Source organism: Asterias amurensis, chromosome 14 (assembly GCF_032118995.1).
Source record: "Asterias amurensis chromosome 14, ASM3211899v1".
NCBI classification, from domain to species: Eukaryota; Metazoa; Echinodermata; class Asteroidea; order Forcipulatida; family Asteriidae; genus Asterias; species Asterias amurensis.
The window spans coordinates 1,849,672-1,867,631 of NC_092661.1; the positions used below are offsets into that span (position 1 = coordinate 1,849,672).

The 17,960-nt window shown below is 41.0% G+C and overlaps 1 protein-coding gene across 5 annotated transcripts in view; it reads right to left on the reverse strand.

Moving 5' to 3' along the window:
• LOC139947184 (dynein axonemal heavy chain 5-like) overlaps nt 1-17,960 on the reverse strand; it is a 92,443-nt gene that overhangs the window by 40,689 nt on the left and 33,794 nt on the right. For all 5 annotated transcript variants that reach the window (XM_071945052.1, XM_071945050.1, XM_071945051.1 and 2 more), the window contains 20 exons: nt 17,731-17,938; nt 17,016-17,224; nt 16,018-16,280; nt 11,830-11,991; nt 11,050-11,172; nt 10,103-10,507; nt 9,246-9,364; nt 8,503-8,802; nt 7,969-8,209; nt 7,334-7,533; nt 6,625-6,778; nt 5,933-6,199; nt 5,126-5,473; nt 4,635-4,781; nt 3,918-4,090; nt 2,834-3,012; nt 2,216-2,403; nt 1,907-2,101; nt 986-1,120; nt 81-188 (listed from right to left, as the gene is read on the reverse strand). In XM_071945052.1, the coding sequence (XP_071801153.1) occupies nt 81-188; nt 986-1,120; nt 1,907-2,101; nt 2,216-2,403; nt 2,834-3,012; nt 3,918-4,090; nt 4,635-4,781; nt 5,126-5,473; nt 5,933-6,199; nt 6,625-6,778; nt 7,334-7,533; nt 7,969-8,209; nt 8,503-8,802; nt 9,246-9,364; nt 10,103-10,507; nt 11,050-11,172; nt 11,830-11,991; nt 16,018-16,280; nt 17,016-17,224; nt 17,731-17,938 (4,124 nt within the window). The remainder of the gene's footprint in view (nt 1-80; nt 189-985; nt 1,121-1,906; nt 2,102-2,215; nt 2,404-2,833; nt 3,013-3,917; nt 4,091-4,634; nt 4,782-5,125; nt 5,474-5,932; nt 6,200-6,624; nt 6,779-7,333; nt 7,534-7,968; nt 8,210-8,502; nt 8,803-9,245; nt 9,365-10,102; nt 10,508-11,049; nt 11,173-11,829; nt 11,992-16,017; nt 16,281-17,015; nt 17,225-17,730; nt 17,939-17,960) is intronic.

A 17,960-nucleotide genomic window follows, 5' to 3' on the forward strand; every position in this document is an offset into this window, starting at 1 on the left:
CTCAACTCTATGTTAATAAATTGTACCAAAGCTATAAAATATTGTCGTTGAAATAGTCCACGACAGGGAAACTTAAGTACCTGTTTGTCAATGGCGGCCTCGATGTCTGGGTAACCAGCTTTGTCAAGTGACATACCAGGGAACAAGTCATCAATCAGGGATAAGAACAAAGGTTCATCTTCATCAACCTGGTCAGAAAAAAAAGGAAAACCAAGAAATGATTACAAGTTTATTTGACACATAGTTTAATGAATAAGGTTTTGTAAAATGATTATTGTTGTTCTGTTTGTATGTTTGGGATTTTGTTTAATTATTTTGGTTCACTAGTCATTAAGAAACAAAACAAAAAAAGGGATTACTGATTTTTAAAAGAGTAAATTTGTTACAATCACCTAGTTATAAAGAACCATACTGAAGGAATTTAATTCTGGTTTTTACCCTCACACCGATGTGTGTGAGTATTGTATACTCAGTAATTCATAACCTCTGTGAACAAAATCACAGGATTTGAACCAAACCACCTTTGCAATTCTAAAGCAGATGTCTTACCAACTAAACCACCGAGATTGTCCGGTAGCTAGAGGCAGTTTGAATCCTATTGACCCCTTGCACGCGCGTCACACGCGGCGACTGATGCCACGCTCACCATGTTGGTGGGCAGTTAGGTTTACGTGTATTAACGCCGCGTCGACTAAAATGTGCACTTCACTGCATAACGCACAGCATAGAGTTACATGTATGTATAAAAACGCACAGTGAAATTGCCCACCAGTATGGCGCATTCCAAATTTTTCTGATGATGACATCAGGTGAAATGGGTCAAAATATTAGCAGTGAGTAGTTGTTGTCTTTATAGAGAAGAATATTGTAACTGTGTCCAAATAAAGTGGGTTTCGGCTACGACTATGACTAAAGGCCTTTGCAGCGTTCTAGTCGTAGCCAATGCTAAAGCTGTTATTTCAGACACGGCCTTCGTTAAACTTACCAGCTTGGAGAGGTTCATGTCTCTGAGAACTCTCATGACGATAGTAGATTCACTATCCTGCGGGTTGAGACGCTTGAAGGCTCCAAGAGTACGCAGAACAGATAGAATATTACGCAGACCAAAGTCATAATGCACCTGTTGGAAGATTAAATAACAAATTGCAAGGTATTTTATAAAATAAAACAGTACAGGTATCTAATAATAAGGTACTACAGGAGCTTGAAGAATGGACCCTTCCCATGAAATATGCTAATTACATTTCCGCATGCGTACAGACCCTGTTGGTTGGCAAACACTATAGAGTTGTGCACTAAGAAGACGCGCAATCGCGTCTGCGTCACGCACCCATTAGCCGTGTACAAAACAGCACGATGTTCCCTCATTTTGCCAACCAAAACGTTAGTGCGCACGCGCTATGTGCAATTTACATATTTCATGGGAAGGGTCTATTAAAGTAAGCGAGTTTTGAATTTGATTGAACTATAAAGCCAATTTACAATCAATCAATCAATCAATCAATTAATCAATCAATTGTAACACTTTTATGGTGCCATATTCAACAAATCATTGCTTATGGTGCTGTCCAGTAAGCTCTTGTAAACATGTGAGATTTGAGTTGAGTCTTAAAAACATGTATTGTAGGTGATTGTCTGATTATGTTAGAAAGACTGTTCCGTATCGATGGGGGCAGCAACAGAAAAGGCGCGGTCACCCCAATAGTGTTTGCTTCCAGGAATGCATAATGCAGATTTGCTCGAAACTGGAGTCTTTACTCTTTGCGTCTCCGAGCAAACATTCTGCACTCCTACTTTTGTAAAACCAAATCCTTCAGACCAGTCCCCAAACCAGAACCTGAATCTGGAAGAACGGGTGTGATTTGGGGTCTGTCAGATGGAGCTCAGAATTTTATTTTTAACTGACCTGTTTTGTGAGCTGCTCCTCGCACAGTTTGTACAGGGTGTAGAACTTGCGAGCGAGTAGGACGTTGCCTTGGAAACCACAGCTAGCGAGTTTGACACGGATGATGATCTGTCTGTCAGGAACCATCATGGCGACGGTACGGAACTGAATCTTCAGATTCTCTGGTAACTCTTGGCGGCCAGCATAACCGGGGTTCTGAATATCAAAAAGTAATTTTTTTAAAAATGCAAAAATGGAGATTGAGATGGAGACTGAAAACTTGTTTGGGTACAAAATGCATACTGGTTACAAGAAATGATGCAACTCTACCATAGTCAAGAAGATTCCAAACTCGGGATCCATGTCCACGCTGTCACCATCGGTGAAGATGAAGTTGTTTTTGCGTTCCTTCTTGCAGGTGAGTACGATGGCGATCTGCTGGGCAGCCACAGAGAGTACAGGCAGCTCGATACGATTGAATTCATCAAAACAACCCCAGCTACCAGACTGGGCCAAACCTGGAACGAGGGAAGAGAAGCACAAAACACAATGAGGTCAAAGTTTTACTAGTATTCTGGTATTGAAGCTTGATCAATTAAAGGAAGTGGACACTATCGGTAATTACTCAAAATAATTATTATCATAAAACCATTCTTGATTACGAGTAATGGGGAGAGGTTGATAGTATAAAACATTGTGAGAAACAGCTCCCTCTGAAGTGACGTAGTTTCTGAGAAAGAAGTAATTTTCCACGAATTTGATTTTGACACCTCAGAATTAGATTTTGAGGTCTAGAAATCAAGCATCTGAAAGCACACAACTTTGTGTGACAAGGGTGTTTTTTCTTTCATAGTTATCTCGCAACTTCAACGACCAGTGAGCTCCAATTGGGTGACCCAATGTCAAAGGTCAGAACCTCTATTGACCCTAGCAGTTTACTTCACTCACCTTTGTAGATACGACCCAGCCCTCTGAAGTCCATCTGATCCGAGCAGTTGAAGACGACAACGTACTTGCCGAGAGCTTTACCCATATCTTTAGTGGTCTCAGTCTTGCCTGTTCCTGCTGGACCGGCTGGGGCACCTCCCATGCTCATACCCAAGGCTTGAGCAAGGGTTATGTAGCATCTGGATAAAGCAAAAGTGATAACAAAATCAAAGGTGTTTCCTTCAACCTATATTTATGAAACAGTACCCTCGGAAGACAAGGGCCAAACTTTACAAAAGCTGCTTACCAGAAAATGATGCTTAGCAATTTTTGTCTGCTTCTAGTCACAATTTATATACATTTACATGGTATTTCACTGGTAACCTGTTTTAGTTAAGCTCTACTTTTCTGTGCTCTTTTCTGTGCTTAGCAAGTTTTTGTGCTTACAGGCTTTACGAAATTGGGCCTTGGTCAGTTGCAACATGCTCAATATTATTATTATTCCAACTACCCCAACTGTCAGTAAGAGGTGTAATGCAAAGGTTGTGGGTTTGAATCCCATCCGAGTGATTTGCTCGTGAATTTTCTTTTACAAAACTCTGGGAAGTACTAAGTAAACTTACAGTGCTTAAAGGCAGTGGACACTATTGGTAGTTACTCAAAATAATTATTAGTATAAAACCTTACTTGGTTGCGAGTAATAGGGAGAGATTGATAGTATAAAACATTGTGAGAAACAGCTCCCTCTAAAAGAAAGTAGTTTCCGAGAAAGAAGTAATTTTCCATGGATTTGATTTCGAGACCTTAGATTTAGAATTTGAGTTCCCGAAGTCAAGCATCTGAACGCAAACAACTTCGTGTGACAAGGGTGTTTTCTTCTTTAATTATTATCTCGCAACTTTGATGACCGATTGAGCTCAAATTTTCACAGGTTAGTTTTTTTATGCATATGTTGAGATACACCAACTGTGAAGGCTAGTCTTTGACAATTACCAATAGTGTCCACTGCCTTTAAAGAACTCGGGGTTGTGTTTTATACACAATCATAACAATGGTGTGAGGGTAAAAACCCATTATACTGATTCTTACTATTCTAACTACCCACCTGTCAGTAAGAGGTGTAATGACAAGTCTCTCTGTACACCCAACAGGTTCCATCTGGTAGATGAAGTCAACATCAGTGATTGAGATCACACATTGATCAGTGTCTTCGTTGTAGTAGAAACGAGATTGCTTCAACCACTCAAAGTCAGTTATAGACTTGATATGCATACGCACCTGTCAAAGACAAAAAGATAGGGAAATAAAGATTGACAATTTTGAACTTTACAGTTTGTGTGTGATGATCAACAAGTTTCACAGGGGGAATTTGTTCATACTGCTTCATACAAATAGTCTAATTTTGCTGTGGGTTTTGAGGCATGGCATGGTGAGGTATGAATACCTATTTGGTTTGCGGTAACACCATATGTGTATATACTTACAAGGTAGATTATGTTCTTTAAAGAACTGTCTTGTTTTATATTCTACTACCGGGGAGTAGATTTTTTTGTTTTTGGGAGACTTGAGAAGTTTTGAAAAGAAGTGTCCTGCTTTTTAACTACTACATGTACCTGGGCAGAATGTAGAAAATCGACCGGGACAACTACTGTAGCTTTTTAAGTGGATCTTTATAAACTTCACTACCGCAGAGTGAGTTCTTAATCTTATGTTTAAAATTTGAAGGTCGAGGAGGCTTTGATAAAATCTTAAATTCAAAGAAAAAACCTGAAAAAATCAAAGTCTGATAATGAAATAAAAAAAACAGTAAAGATGTCCTTACCAAGTCGTCAAAGATATCTCTCTGGTGGACGTGGATCGTGATGAGGGTCTCAAACTTGGTTCTCTCATACTTAGTGAGCTCCTGAGTGGTGACGTCAATCAAGGTGTTCAACATCTCCATGAAGTACTGATTAGTAGATGCCATGATCTAAAAAGGAGAAAGGAGAAATATCAATGGTAAAATGGCTTCTTAATGATGGCTTCTTATATCACGCTCAGGTCCGTCACACAGTGACGCTCATGGCGCTCCAATATTATAGAACACAATATCAACCTCTACCCTCGCACGTACACATTTATACCCCTGGGTGACGAGAAGCAATTACAGTAAAGTATCTTGCTCAAGGACACAAGTGCCTCGACTGGGACTCAAATCCACACTCTGATGACTTAACCACCACAACTTGGAGTCCATGCTTTAAACCACTCGGCATTGACCCCACATGATACCAGTCAGTTGGCTTCTGACTGGCACCCCTGATGAACTCTTACCTTCTTGTCTGAGCGAGCCAGCTTAAGTGCGTCCTCGCTGTCCCTCGTCCACAGCATCTGCAGCCCCAGAAGCCCCACCTGAGCAGGGTACGTATTCTCAAACTCAATCAGCTTGAAGTTCTCCTTGTCTCCGATGGCTATACTTGAGGTACGGATGATGCTGTGTAGAGACTTGAAGATTGTCTTCATCAGCTCTCCAAGCCACAGCTCTACGTTGCCCTGGGCCATGACCGGCTTGACTAGGTCGATCTTTTCGCTCTCCCTGGAACTGACTGCCAGGATCTGATCGTAGACCTTCTCGTGGAAGTCTGCTGTTTTGACGTTGTCGAAAAGACCCTCCAAGTGGTTCTGAGAGAGAGGAACAAGAGAGATGTTTCAAAACACGTACTGAAAATTGTTTGGGTTTTCAAGTATCGTTGCAATTTAAACTGGTTTTCAACAAGTGAAAGTTAAACAATATGAGTCAAAAATAAATTAAAGTAAAACAAAATGCATCAAAAATAAATTGGTTCTCGATCTTTTGATTTTTTGTTAAGTATGTTTTCCCCTGAAAATTAACCACAAACGTTTGTTGGCTAAATCTGTATAAGCTGCTTAGCTACGCATCAAAGCAGGGTGCTAGTTGCACACAATTTAACCCAATACTGCATTTTGGTTGGTGAGCTGTCTGATGTGACGAAAAATTACATCAATCAAAATAATTTTGGTCTTGTGAACCAAACTTTGGGTCGCGGAAAACGTAAAGTTCTGTCTACTGGAGATTTTCTTTAAATTGGAGTTCTGATTCATATTTGCTTTTACACGTACCTGGATAGTATGAGAGTCTGATGCCTGACCGAGAATCTCCAGCAGTGCAGGGTCGGAGACGAAGAAGAACCTCGGGAACACCAATCTCTTCTTCTCCAAGTAACCCGTCAGAGACTTCTGACATATCTCCAGCTGCTCCAGGAGATGGGGTAGAAGCTGACCCAGGGTGTCGTCCCCGGTGCAGCACTGAACAACGTTGGAGTTCTCGTGGGCACTCTGCATGATTTTCACCCACGACTTATCGATGTTGCTGAAGCGTTTGGCTTCCTATTGGTAGTAAAAAAATGTGAAATCATGAATAACATGCACTGTAAATGGAAAACAAACATACGCAAGCTTTGGAGTTGAAACCTTTAAGCATGCAGAGGATATTTGTGTGGTGTAATAACCTATCAACAAGATTACATGTTAACTGCTTACTAAACCTTTAGATTGAAGGACAATTTTTCTCCTCATTTTAGCCTTCTAGTTAGTATATAAGGTTTTATTGTTTCTCCACCCAAGGGTAAATGGGTACCTGTGAGGGCCAAGATGGTACTTGTGATTGATTTAGCCGAGTAGCGCATTTGATGATTTAAGGAATGATTTAAATCCCAGTGACCAGGAGTAATAATGTTGGAGCGCCATGAGCCCTGAGCGCGATATAAAAAGCCATTATTATTATCATTCATATTATTATCTGCAAGCTTTACCTGTGGTAGTTGTTTAGCGATGTCACCGCCCACAAAGACAGCCTCCAGATAGATCCATAGATTCTGGACCTGCATCCAGTTCTCAATGATCTCTGTGGTGTTGGACAACTTCTGCACCCATTTCTGGATCTCAGGCTTGAAGGGAGCATTGTATCTGCAGACGAAACAAGTATAAAGAGAGTTCAATTGGTGGCATGGTTGCGTGTGTGTAAAGCGCTCGCCTCTCACCAAGGTGACCCCGGTTCGATTCCCGGACGGGGCCATATGTGAGTTGAGTTGTGCGTTGGTTCTCTGCTGTGCCATGAGGGTTTTCCAGACCATCCGGTTTTCCTCCCTCGGGATCCCTACTCACTGTGAATGAAGATACATGTAATATAATTTACCTGTAGAAGATTCAGCCTCATAATATGTAGTTGCCAAGTTTTTGAAAATCACAGAGCAATGTTTTCAGGAGAGTCGCGTAAAATCTGTTGTACATGCTAACATAATTTTCGTCACACTGAGACAAAAATTATTTTTGTGACATTGTTTCACTCATATCTCAAAAACTACGGCTACTCAGAAAGTAATACTTTAAGGGAAGCTTTTTATCATCATAATCGTTAAACCATGTAAGTTAAATGTAAATCTGCGGACGTTTGTGTTTTGTGTCGTACAAAAAGTATATATAACCAAACCCTTTAAATACATTACTCAGGTATAAACTCACCTGTTACTCATGAGCGATGCGAGTACCATCAAGCTATCCTCCATCAGTGAGATGATCTCACCAGTAGTGTCTCCCTTCAGTAGGAGTTCTCCGCGACTCTTGAAGGGTGAGAACTGGAAGTCTTGAGCGCTCCATTCATTGATGACTTGCTTCAGTTTAGCTTCGATGTCACGTTCTTTGACCGCAGAGATACAGATGTCCTGAGTAAAACAGAGAGACAAAGAGATCGAGATTCAAAACCAAGAGGGAAACCATTTTACAAAAAAGTTCATTTTTTTTTAAGAACTGTTCAACTTTTTCAGTGCATAGTTCAGACATGTAAGTCGCCAGACACACAAGGCCTGAAGGCCACTTCAAGGAGTGGGCAACAATCTATTTTTCCGGGGGCCGTTGACACCTACTCCTAGGGCTGAAACAGGGTACCCCCTTTACAGTCCATAAGGATGTAGGCTCGGGTATCATCCATCAGAAGCCTGGCTGGTAAGCAGAATGAACTACCTCCCGACTTTTACGAAGGAATCATGGTTAAGTGACTTGCTTAAGGGACGTGTGCCTCACTCAAAACTAGTAAGGGATTAAAGGAGTGTCGATGGACTTGCATAAGAAAAAATAATATAAATAAAAAAAGTCCAAACCTCAATATCTTCCTTGTTCTCCAGCAACGGAGCCATCATAATATTCCTGAGCAGGAAAGCATCAGACTCCACGTCGAATGTGTGCTTTGTGGCCGTCGCGATGCGGTCCCAGTGACGCGTCATCATGGCCTTGCTTGCCATCATCTCCAATAGAGGGCAGCATTCGTTGAAATCGTCAATCTTCTTCTTGAGCTCCAGGAAGGCCTGCCACTCCTTCAGCGCCTTGGGGAGCTTGCGGCACCTGGGAACAAAATCAGAGGTTGGTGGAAATTAGGTGATTTAAAACAAAACAAAAGACATGATAACATTAACCCTTTGGTGCACAAGGCGGCCGCTAGCGACCACCAAATTATCAAATAGGACTTTTATAAGTCATAACTTAAAAACTTTTATAAACAGTCATAACTTAAAAACTGATAAAAACTTATCTATGACCAAACCTTAAACTGCAACAAATGCTACATTAATCACAGGGAATCGAAAATATCGAAATTCAGATAAATCAGACACTTCTCATCTCTGTAAGAGACTTACTTATTCTGGAAGTCCAGCAGCTCTTGGTTAATCTTCTCAATGTCAACCTCTACCCATGGAATATCATAATATCCGTTAACATTATCAATGACAGCATTGTACAGCTGGTACAGCTTCTGCAGAAGCGTCAGCTCTCGTTTGATGCGCTGGATGTCCGGATAGTCAGTGACTGCTAGACCGAAGAGCTCCTCACCCCCGGAGTAGGTCACAAACTTACGCCAGAGCTCGTCAAAGCGAGCTTGGAAGAGCTGCAAACGATCGCTGGCTTCGCTTGGAGCGATACCTTGTGCCATCGGACCACTAGAATAAAAAATGGGGAAAAATGTGTAAGCATTTCAGGAGTATTTCAACGATAGGCAGATACAGAGAAGGCAATTAAAATATTAATAATAATAATAATAATAGTAACTGGATTTATATAGCGCCAGATTACCAACGGATGCAAGCGATCGTGACAACCAGCTACAGATTGGACAATAGGTGTGTTTTGAGACCCATTTTGAAGGACGGAACAGTCTTGAGTGTTTTTAATGGGGACAGGCAGACCGATCAATAAGCGAGAGGCAGCAGTAGAAAAAGCTCTCTCATCTCACCAGCTAGTTTGCGTGACTTGTTCACCACAAGGGAGATGGCGTCATAGCTTCGCAATTCTACAGCAGCGTCTTATACCAACTAGACCACCGAGATTGCACGATAGCTAGAGGCCACCACTAATTATTCACAAACTTTAGTGCTCGTTTTACCTGTCTGTGTATTCGTCCACAAAGTTGGTAACCTCGGACTGGTAGAGCTCCACCAGGGTAAGAAGGTTGGCTTTAAACTCTGGCTGGATCTTCAGCAACGTTACCTGCACATGTTGCATCTAAAGGGGTATCAAAACAAAACAAGAATGCTCTGAAAATCTGAAAAAAATATCTGATCTGATGAATTTGTGAAATATATCAGATGAATTTGCAAAAACATATTGTCGCATCAGTGCAAAAATGTTGAACCTCCTGAAGAAGCAATTACGTTTATCGTGAGTTTGAAACTGGCGAAACTTCATATCTCACTGAAATTTACACATACAACAAGTAAGCGCCAAGATATGTTTTTGCATGGAACATTTTGGTGCGAGATACATCTTAGCAAAATTGAGATATAACAGTTTTGCACTAACGAGACGATATGAGAAAGTAGTGCGACTTGGAAAATTTTTAGTGTAACGATTTTGCACTGACATGATGGAATGCACTTGAGCTGTATTGTTTTAAATGTTGCGAGAACACCAACAAGTTCTTTCCAGAGCCGGAAATCTCTCAAGAGTTTAACCATGTGTCCTTGAGCAAGATATTTAACGATAATTGCTTCTCTTCACCCAGGGGTATAAATGGGTACCTGCGAGGGTAGAGGTTGATATTGTGAATGAATAAGCCTTCGGAGCGCCACGGCAGCTCGGGCTGTATACTCCCCAGGGAGCTGAGAAAGATTAAAGGAATCATAGTGGCCAAATGACCAGGGCACTAATGTCAAGCGCATTTATACGCTGTTGTTATTATTACTCAAAAGAATAGTAGAAACCCCACTCCATCTTTCAAAGCCTAAAATCTTCCAAACTCACCTGTGTATTAAGATTCTTCCAGCTATATGACAAGCTATCCACCTTCTCAGCATTACCGTCCTGAAACAGTAAATCGTACTTATTCAACATCGCAAAGGACTCCTCGATCGGCCCGATCGTCATATCGATACGAATCTCCGACTCCCTGATCTCAGCCAACGACGCCATGGCGGCTCTAACATCGTCAAGATCCTTGATGGGACGGCTAAGACGCTTCTGAAGATTCTCGATGAAGTCGAAGATGTCTGTCATGTCGGCTGAGGCCTTGGCGTTGAGGGCTTTACCGAAGGCAAGCTTCCAGGCTTTGGTCTCGGCGATTAAGGCTTCCTTGAGTTTTTCCGTGAGGCAGATGACGGATCCGACGCGATAGCTGATCGGGATCTCCTCGATTGTTGTCTCAAGATTCTGAGAAATTAAAGAATCAACCGAGATGAGTGTCACTTGTAAAAAGAAAGTCTGAAGCTAACATTTCAATTTTAGGAGGTATACTAAAATGACGAAATTTCCAACGTCTAGTAACCACAGGGCTTGATTTTCACAAACACTCAAGATTCATCTTAAAGAATTTTGTTCACTATATTTCAAGGAACTTCAACATCCTTGAGTAATATATCAAGTAATTTTATCTATCGACATCTGAAGTGCAAGAGAAGTAGATCAAAGACCAGGAGTTGTTTATATCGGAAGAAAATAACGTCAACTTTTTAAAATGAGCCGATCTGAAAAAAAAATTGTTAAAATCTAAACTTCTCATCCTTAAAGACTAGAAGTACTTTAAAAGTGTTTCTTGGTTTAAACTCAAGCTTTTCGCTAAGCAAAGAAATTCCCAAGTTGTATTCTCTGCAAACCAGCTTTATGAAATTGGGCCCTGATAATCTTTTTTCTCCGCTAAGCAAATGCGCATGTTAAGCAGCTTTATATCAGCGGTTCCCTGGTTTTATACACACCTGGTAGTATTTGATCTGTGTTTCAATCTCTCCGAGGAGCGGTTTACCAGCCATGAACTCAGTCACCTTCTCCTCTGGCTCCTCGTTCCAAAGCTCACTGAACTCCTTGAAGCTGTCAAGAACCTGCAGAGCAAGTGGAAATAGATGTTATCAATTATCTTGATCAAATAATACAAATCAAATTAATAATATTGGAGTCTTATATCATGTATATCAGTGTTTATAGTACACTTATCGATCAATGATGTGCTAAAGAATAAAGAGAAACACTTTTTGATACATGTTTTGAACTTTATGAATTTATGAGACCCATCATGCCCATCAAACATGTATGTAGCACTTTATATATTTGTTGACCTTATCGACCATTATAAGGGTTTTACAAGGTGTTGTGGCGCAGTTAAGCAACCCTGCAAGAAACACAGCAGCAAACCCCTGCACTTAGCAAAAAGTCTGTCACAAGGTTTACATCAGGTTTCATTGTTATTTAAACAACTGAGAATATTTCTACTCCCCCTGGACAGGATGCAGACAGTAGTGCCAGTCTATCGCAGGTTACTCCCCAGCTCTCACAAACACCCAATCACACTCCAAAGTGGAGAGAAGCAATTATGATAAAGTGCCTTGCTCAAGGACACAAGTGTTGCAACTGACCAGGCTAGGATTCAAACCCACATTCTATAAATCACAGAACTCAAGTCCATCGCCTCAGACTGCTTGGCCACGACACCTCTAATTCCAGGCCTGCAGACAATTCTAAAAAACTTTTCTCCAACTAACCTCCTGGCATTCGGACTTGCTGCTACCGATGATGTTATTCAGTGTGATCACCACCTTCAGTACATCCTTGTGCTCACTGATCACCTTATGTAAAGGTTTCTGAGTCACGGCGAGCATCGGCACCTTATCTGTGTCCTTGTCATCTTTAGCATCCTCAAGCTCCTGAAAAAATGAACACAAATTCAAAAAGCATTCAGTTGTTTGTTGTTAGCTTCAGCCACTTTGATGAAAAAACCAGTAACTTAAGGGTGGTGGACTGACCCGATTTCATATGCTTATCACTCAATTCTGCGCTTACGATAACCATTCTGCCCTTACGTGGCAAGCGTATGTAGCTTTGTAAGCGTAGAATGCCTAGTAACGTGGAGTACGCACGCACAGTAGCCAAATTCCGGCTAACTCGTGAAATACGCTTGGTGTTAAGTACGGAATTCCCTGCTTCCGTAAGCGCTGTTTCTGTGCTTACGGTCATGACGGTACGCAGAGCCATGACATTGGGCCCTATACCCTGTTTGCAGCGTGTTCCAATGTGGTGTTGGATCTCGATCAAAACCCATGGAAGTATGTCTCCTGCCTTTGGAACTGTCTCCCTCGTCAAATTCATTCAGTTGAGTGACTTGACATTTTCAAGAAGCATCTCAAAACTTTCCTGTTTTACATGTTTAATGGTTGATTGCTCAAGACAATCTGTTTTCCCATTATTAATGCCATGATTTATTTGCTCATTGTATAGACGATGTAGTCATGGTAAGAGGTCACATCGTCTATAGTTTCTTGTAAAGCGCTGCGATACCCTGTGTAAGAGGGCTTGATAAATGCCTGTTAATATTATAACTTTGGAATGTATAAACTTATATATTGGATATTTTAATTAGTTGCCAAGATTACCGTAGAGAGTGTCCACTCAAAATAAACCACGTTGTGTTTGTTATACCACACACATGCATGACATGTACATTAAACAGTTCCATCTTGGTTGTCCATTATTATTAATAACCTTAAATTAAGTAATATTTGTACTATTATTGAAAATTTAAGTTTAGTGAAAACATGATGAATGAGTTTAACAATGTTACAAGTCCTGAAGAAGTGTTGATCCACAATCGTCAAAGACAGGTTCCTCTTTTTCCCATTCTGGAAATGTTTTGTTTCTAAATACTTCCCGGATTATCAAATAAACATTCGTGAACCAATATAAGGACTTGTGCTGTGTGGTTGGGTATTATATTAATTAAGGGAGAAGTGCTGTACGTATCTGTGGGTAAAGAAATGATAATGTGCATTGCTCCTTGTGTTACAGAGATTACTGTGTGTTTAGTGTAGCACAAAGTTTAGGTAATGCAGCATTTGAAAGCTTACAATAAAGTTTAGATACGTTATTGACTCCCATAATGGCTAGCATGGCAGACAGTAGACTGTGCCCCTGTCTTTATCCGCAAGGATAAAGACAGGTCCCTGCTACTCAGATCCAGTGATTCCATTGGATACAATGATATCAGTGGATAAACGTGCACAGACAGTGACATGAGCTTTTAATAGATGCTCAAACAGTACACTCCTATCACGTCCGCGATAGAATTTGACTGCGTATTTCTATGTGAAATGAATGAAGGTCAAAGGTGAAAGTACACGCCGGTCTGGAGGCCGGTCTCTGGCGTTACTCAAGAGCCTCAAAGTGTGACGTCAGATGTTCAGGCTAGGCAGACAGTGACTTTGGTGCAAGGGTAAGGTGGAACGCTAGGTGGCAGCAGACTTACCAGGTAAGTTTCCATTGTTTACGTAGTTCTGAGCGTGCACACACTACCGAGAACAGTGGATTTACCTGGTTAGTCTGCTGCCACCAAGCGTCCCAAAAATACCCAAATAGGGCAATAATTTACAGTAAATTACCTGAAATTTCACAATTCAAGCAAAGAAAGATCAAAGTTTTTGTGTTTTCTAAAATGGAGCTGACGACATGGAAAAAGAGAAGAAGTGATGGTTGGCATATTGAATAACACTTTAAGGGGAACTTTTAGTTCTAACACAGTGTTTATTTTACAATTGGTGGTAAAACATCGAACAGTACTGCTCAGAAGTTTTTTTCATCAGCTTGTTTCCCACAATCACAGGAGATACATATTTTAGTTTTACCGCAGATTTCCTTTGATTAAAAAGGATTGATTAATCAGAAATGTTTATTCCGGGCTTTGATGACAATCTTATTGATGATATCAATGTTCCTAAGACATGTAAGAGGGGCTCTAAGATCAAATTCAGTGCTGTGATGAACTCATTTCCCGATAGATAGAGTCCTTTTATGTAATTGCGGGGAAAATATGTGTCTATTAAAAGGGTGCAAAAAACTGCCATTCGATTTGACTTCCTTCCAAGTACAAAACTTGTTCCAAAAACATTGAGAAAGACTCCGAAAGGGTAAAATTCTATTCGGAGTAACTGTATATCAAATAAGTTTGTATTTGAAAGTGCAGCTAGAGATTTGAGAACTGTTTTCACCAATTGGAGACTTTGGAACGCTAGGTGGCAGCAGACTTACCAGGTCAATTTCCATTGTTAACGTAGTTCTGAGCATGCGCACATTACCAAGAACAATGGATTTTACCTGGCAAGTCTGCTGCCACCAAGAGTCCCAAAAGTCGCCCATTATAAAGACTCTATCGAACCAGAGCTGCCAACATTTGTTTTGTTGCGATCAGGGCGACTTTGCACACAAATTTAAAGAGATATTTAGAATCTAATTCAACACAATGGAAAAAGTTTCCACAATCATGGAGATTTTCAAATCTTTGGATCAAAACATGGAAATAGTTTCAGGGAACTTCCTTTACAAACAGGGAGAGTTGGCAACTCTGAAATGATAGCACAAAATGTGCGTCCTGAATTTGACCTTTGACCCCCTCTCTTAGAGAGTTGTGAGTGCTTAGTTCTACTATGTCGGGGTACCACTACTGTCAGTGTTTACTGTACGTGTTTTGTTGTTGTTTATTTTTTCTCAAAATGTTGATGAACCTTTTGTTTGGTAACCTCACGCATTGCATGATCTTCGAGCTTCTTGGGTAATGTAGCAAGGTATGCCTGGCATAAAGAAGAGAAAGTCCACAGCACATCACATGTAGCATCACCACAAGGAGAAAATTATTATCATTATAATTTGGGAGGCTAATCATCCCTTTACTAAAACAAATTAGACGGGCTGACGCAGAAAGCAATGACAATGCCCCTTCAGCTTTATCTGTGGGCCGAGGGGTTAAAAGTAAGTTTTACTCCCCAATTTTTCATATGCCATAACGTGTTATCACCACTAGTGTTTATAGTAGCATATGCCTTAATTTAGCTGTCTTGGCGTCAGTGTTTTTTTCTTAAAGTGGTCAATTAGAAGAGGGCATTGACGTTCAAAAATTGTTTGTGCAAAAGTGTCAAGACAGAAAACCAACACAAAATATACATAAATTATATTTGAATCCCTCAAAAAAGGAACAGAGTTATCCAAAACACCAAAGATAAGAAACAATCCTTGCAAGAATTTAACAGAAAACGTACAAATGAAAGAAAAATACCAAAATAAGGCTGTGTACGAGTAGGCGGCAACATTGCCAAGTCATCATGCGATGAAGAATAAATAGGACATCCTCAGTAATAGCTGAAGTCGCTTATTTGGATACAGCCTTGTAAACACAAAATCACAAGATACCAACAACCTAAGGCCTGGTTCATACTTCATGCAAATGCGATACAAACTTTGTCATCATAAATTTCCAACGAATAATTCGCATCAGGTGACTTGTGCTCAACTCCTGCGAATCATTCGCTGTGAAGACAGCCATGTGACGTAGAAATTCGCTTCACAATTGCCTTCGCAGGAAGTATGAACCGGGCTGTAGGCTACACTCTCAGCCAAAATGCGTGGGCTACCCATTCCTTATGTTACGTTACAAAAGCCATTCCCCGTCCAATTCCCCCATACAATAAACATTCCCCCCCCTCCCCCGCTCAATGTTGACTGGAATGCAGAATACCGTGCAACAATGAGAACCAACATTGAAAGAGGGCAAGGGATGGGGGGGGGGGCCAAAGAGATATGCCCGGATTGTGGATAGCCCAGTTGATGGAGTAACCAGCAGTCAAAGGTTCAATTCCTGCTCTAGTAAACTAGTTCATCCCAAAATGAAATGTCTTTTTAAATCTCACCTTCAACGCAGCTCTCTGACTGATGATAGTGTGAGCCCACAGCGGGATGTCTTGAGCCATCCTCAAGATCACCTGCACTGCCTTGTTGACCGTCTGCTGGACATCATCCAGGCTGGGACGTAGCACGATAGTCGGGATGGACAGTACGATGTTGGCCATGAACAGAGGCACCTTAGCGTCTTCGTTCTCCTGGGGGCCCTGGGTGTACTTGCTGGCCGAGGTCTGAAGACGACGCTTGATGGAGTCCAGGGATAGGCGGGTGCCTTGGTGAAGAATTAAACAAACAAGATGGTTAGAAGTGGGTACAAGGACCATCTCTCACACGCTTTGAACTATTCTCTTGAAGGGGGCTGGAAATTTTCACAACAAAACACAGTACCAAGCCGAGCATAAAGTAAGAGGTAAATCACAAAAAAAAATTCCACAATAGAATTATCAGCGGCGGTCAGTTTGGAGTAGCGGTGTCTTGTCTTGCCTTTTACATTTGGGACCCCAGTTCGAATAACACCGGCGGCACTATGTGGATTGGGTTTTCAGTCCCAATAACTGCTAGAGTTTTTACCTGGAGAAATTCTCTTTGGCTTTCCTCCCACACCTAAAACTGAAACTTCTTTAATGCCTTCTCCCCTTGCCAAGTTGCTGAGCAGGCTTTGACGAGAATCAACATAGATGCATCATAAATGTTATTATATTAATTTTGGTTTTTACCCATACACCGATGTGTGTTAGCGCTGTATACTCAGTACTTTCCCGAGCCGAGTACTGAGTATACAGCGCTAACACACATCGGTGTATGGGTAAAAAAAAAAATAAAAAAAATTGATATTCTTTATCCCCGATGCAGATTTAACATCTCTTATAAACATGATAAATGTTTTTCTTAAACTTTCTCCTATGGAATCACATCAAGGCAAGGATTGCAAAATAGTTAGAGCCCTTTATGGTATAATAAGGATCAGTAGTTACTAATGTTATAGAGTACAGGAAACAAGACTTACATTTGATGAGGGCGTCAGTATTCCTCTGACTGAAGCTTCCAAGCATAGCATAGAAGCTACAGGGGAGGCATTCCAGACAACGTTTATGCTTGGAGTCCGGTGTGAGGCAGGGATAGTTGTCATGGAGGTTACAGCGCTCGCTCTCCTTCAAGTTGTTCTTGAGGGTGTCGACGAGATCTTGAACCGCCTTCTCGACGGCCTGGCTTTGTCTGTCGAGAAATTAAAACTTGATCAAGTCTTTTTAAAAAAAAAAAGGTTTGTTTAACAATTTTGGAACATCATCATCAGCAGTACCAAAGAAGTAGATCACAGAACAGTTTTTCATCATGTAGGTTTTCCTCCAACATCTTAAACTGAAAATTACTTTCTTGTCTTCTCTGCTTTGGGTTCTTGGCTAGTACAGTGATTAAGTTTGCTTTTCTAAGAGTCCTTGGCTTCACAAACGAGGGACCAATTTCATAGAGCTGCTTAAGCACACCATAAGTTGCTAAGCACAACAAAATGATGCTTACCAGAAAAAGGCTACCAGCCAAGCTATCATGTCACAATTGTGACTAGTTGTGACTAGTAACTTGTAACTAGTACCCTTCTCGTTTCTACTGAATAGACAAATACTACGCAACATTTTTTGCTTAAACAGCTCTGCGAAATTGGGCCCAGAATAAATTAAATGATCTCAGATAAAATTTTGATTATTGATTTTCCTTCTCTATACCTTGAGAGCTGCTCGCAAGCTTCCTTGCAAGTCTTTTCAGTGTTGGCCAAGAAGTCCTTCGTTGATGTCGGCTCAGCCTCTGGCAGGACACACAGCGCCGTGCAGGACATATCCTTCAGTACCTGGTCGATGCGGCAGTCAAGTAGATCAGAAATCTGCTTGGTCAGGTGCTCTAGGAAGCCCAGCTCCTTGTAGGTGTTTGAAATATCTGTTGAGGAAACGGTAATGTG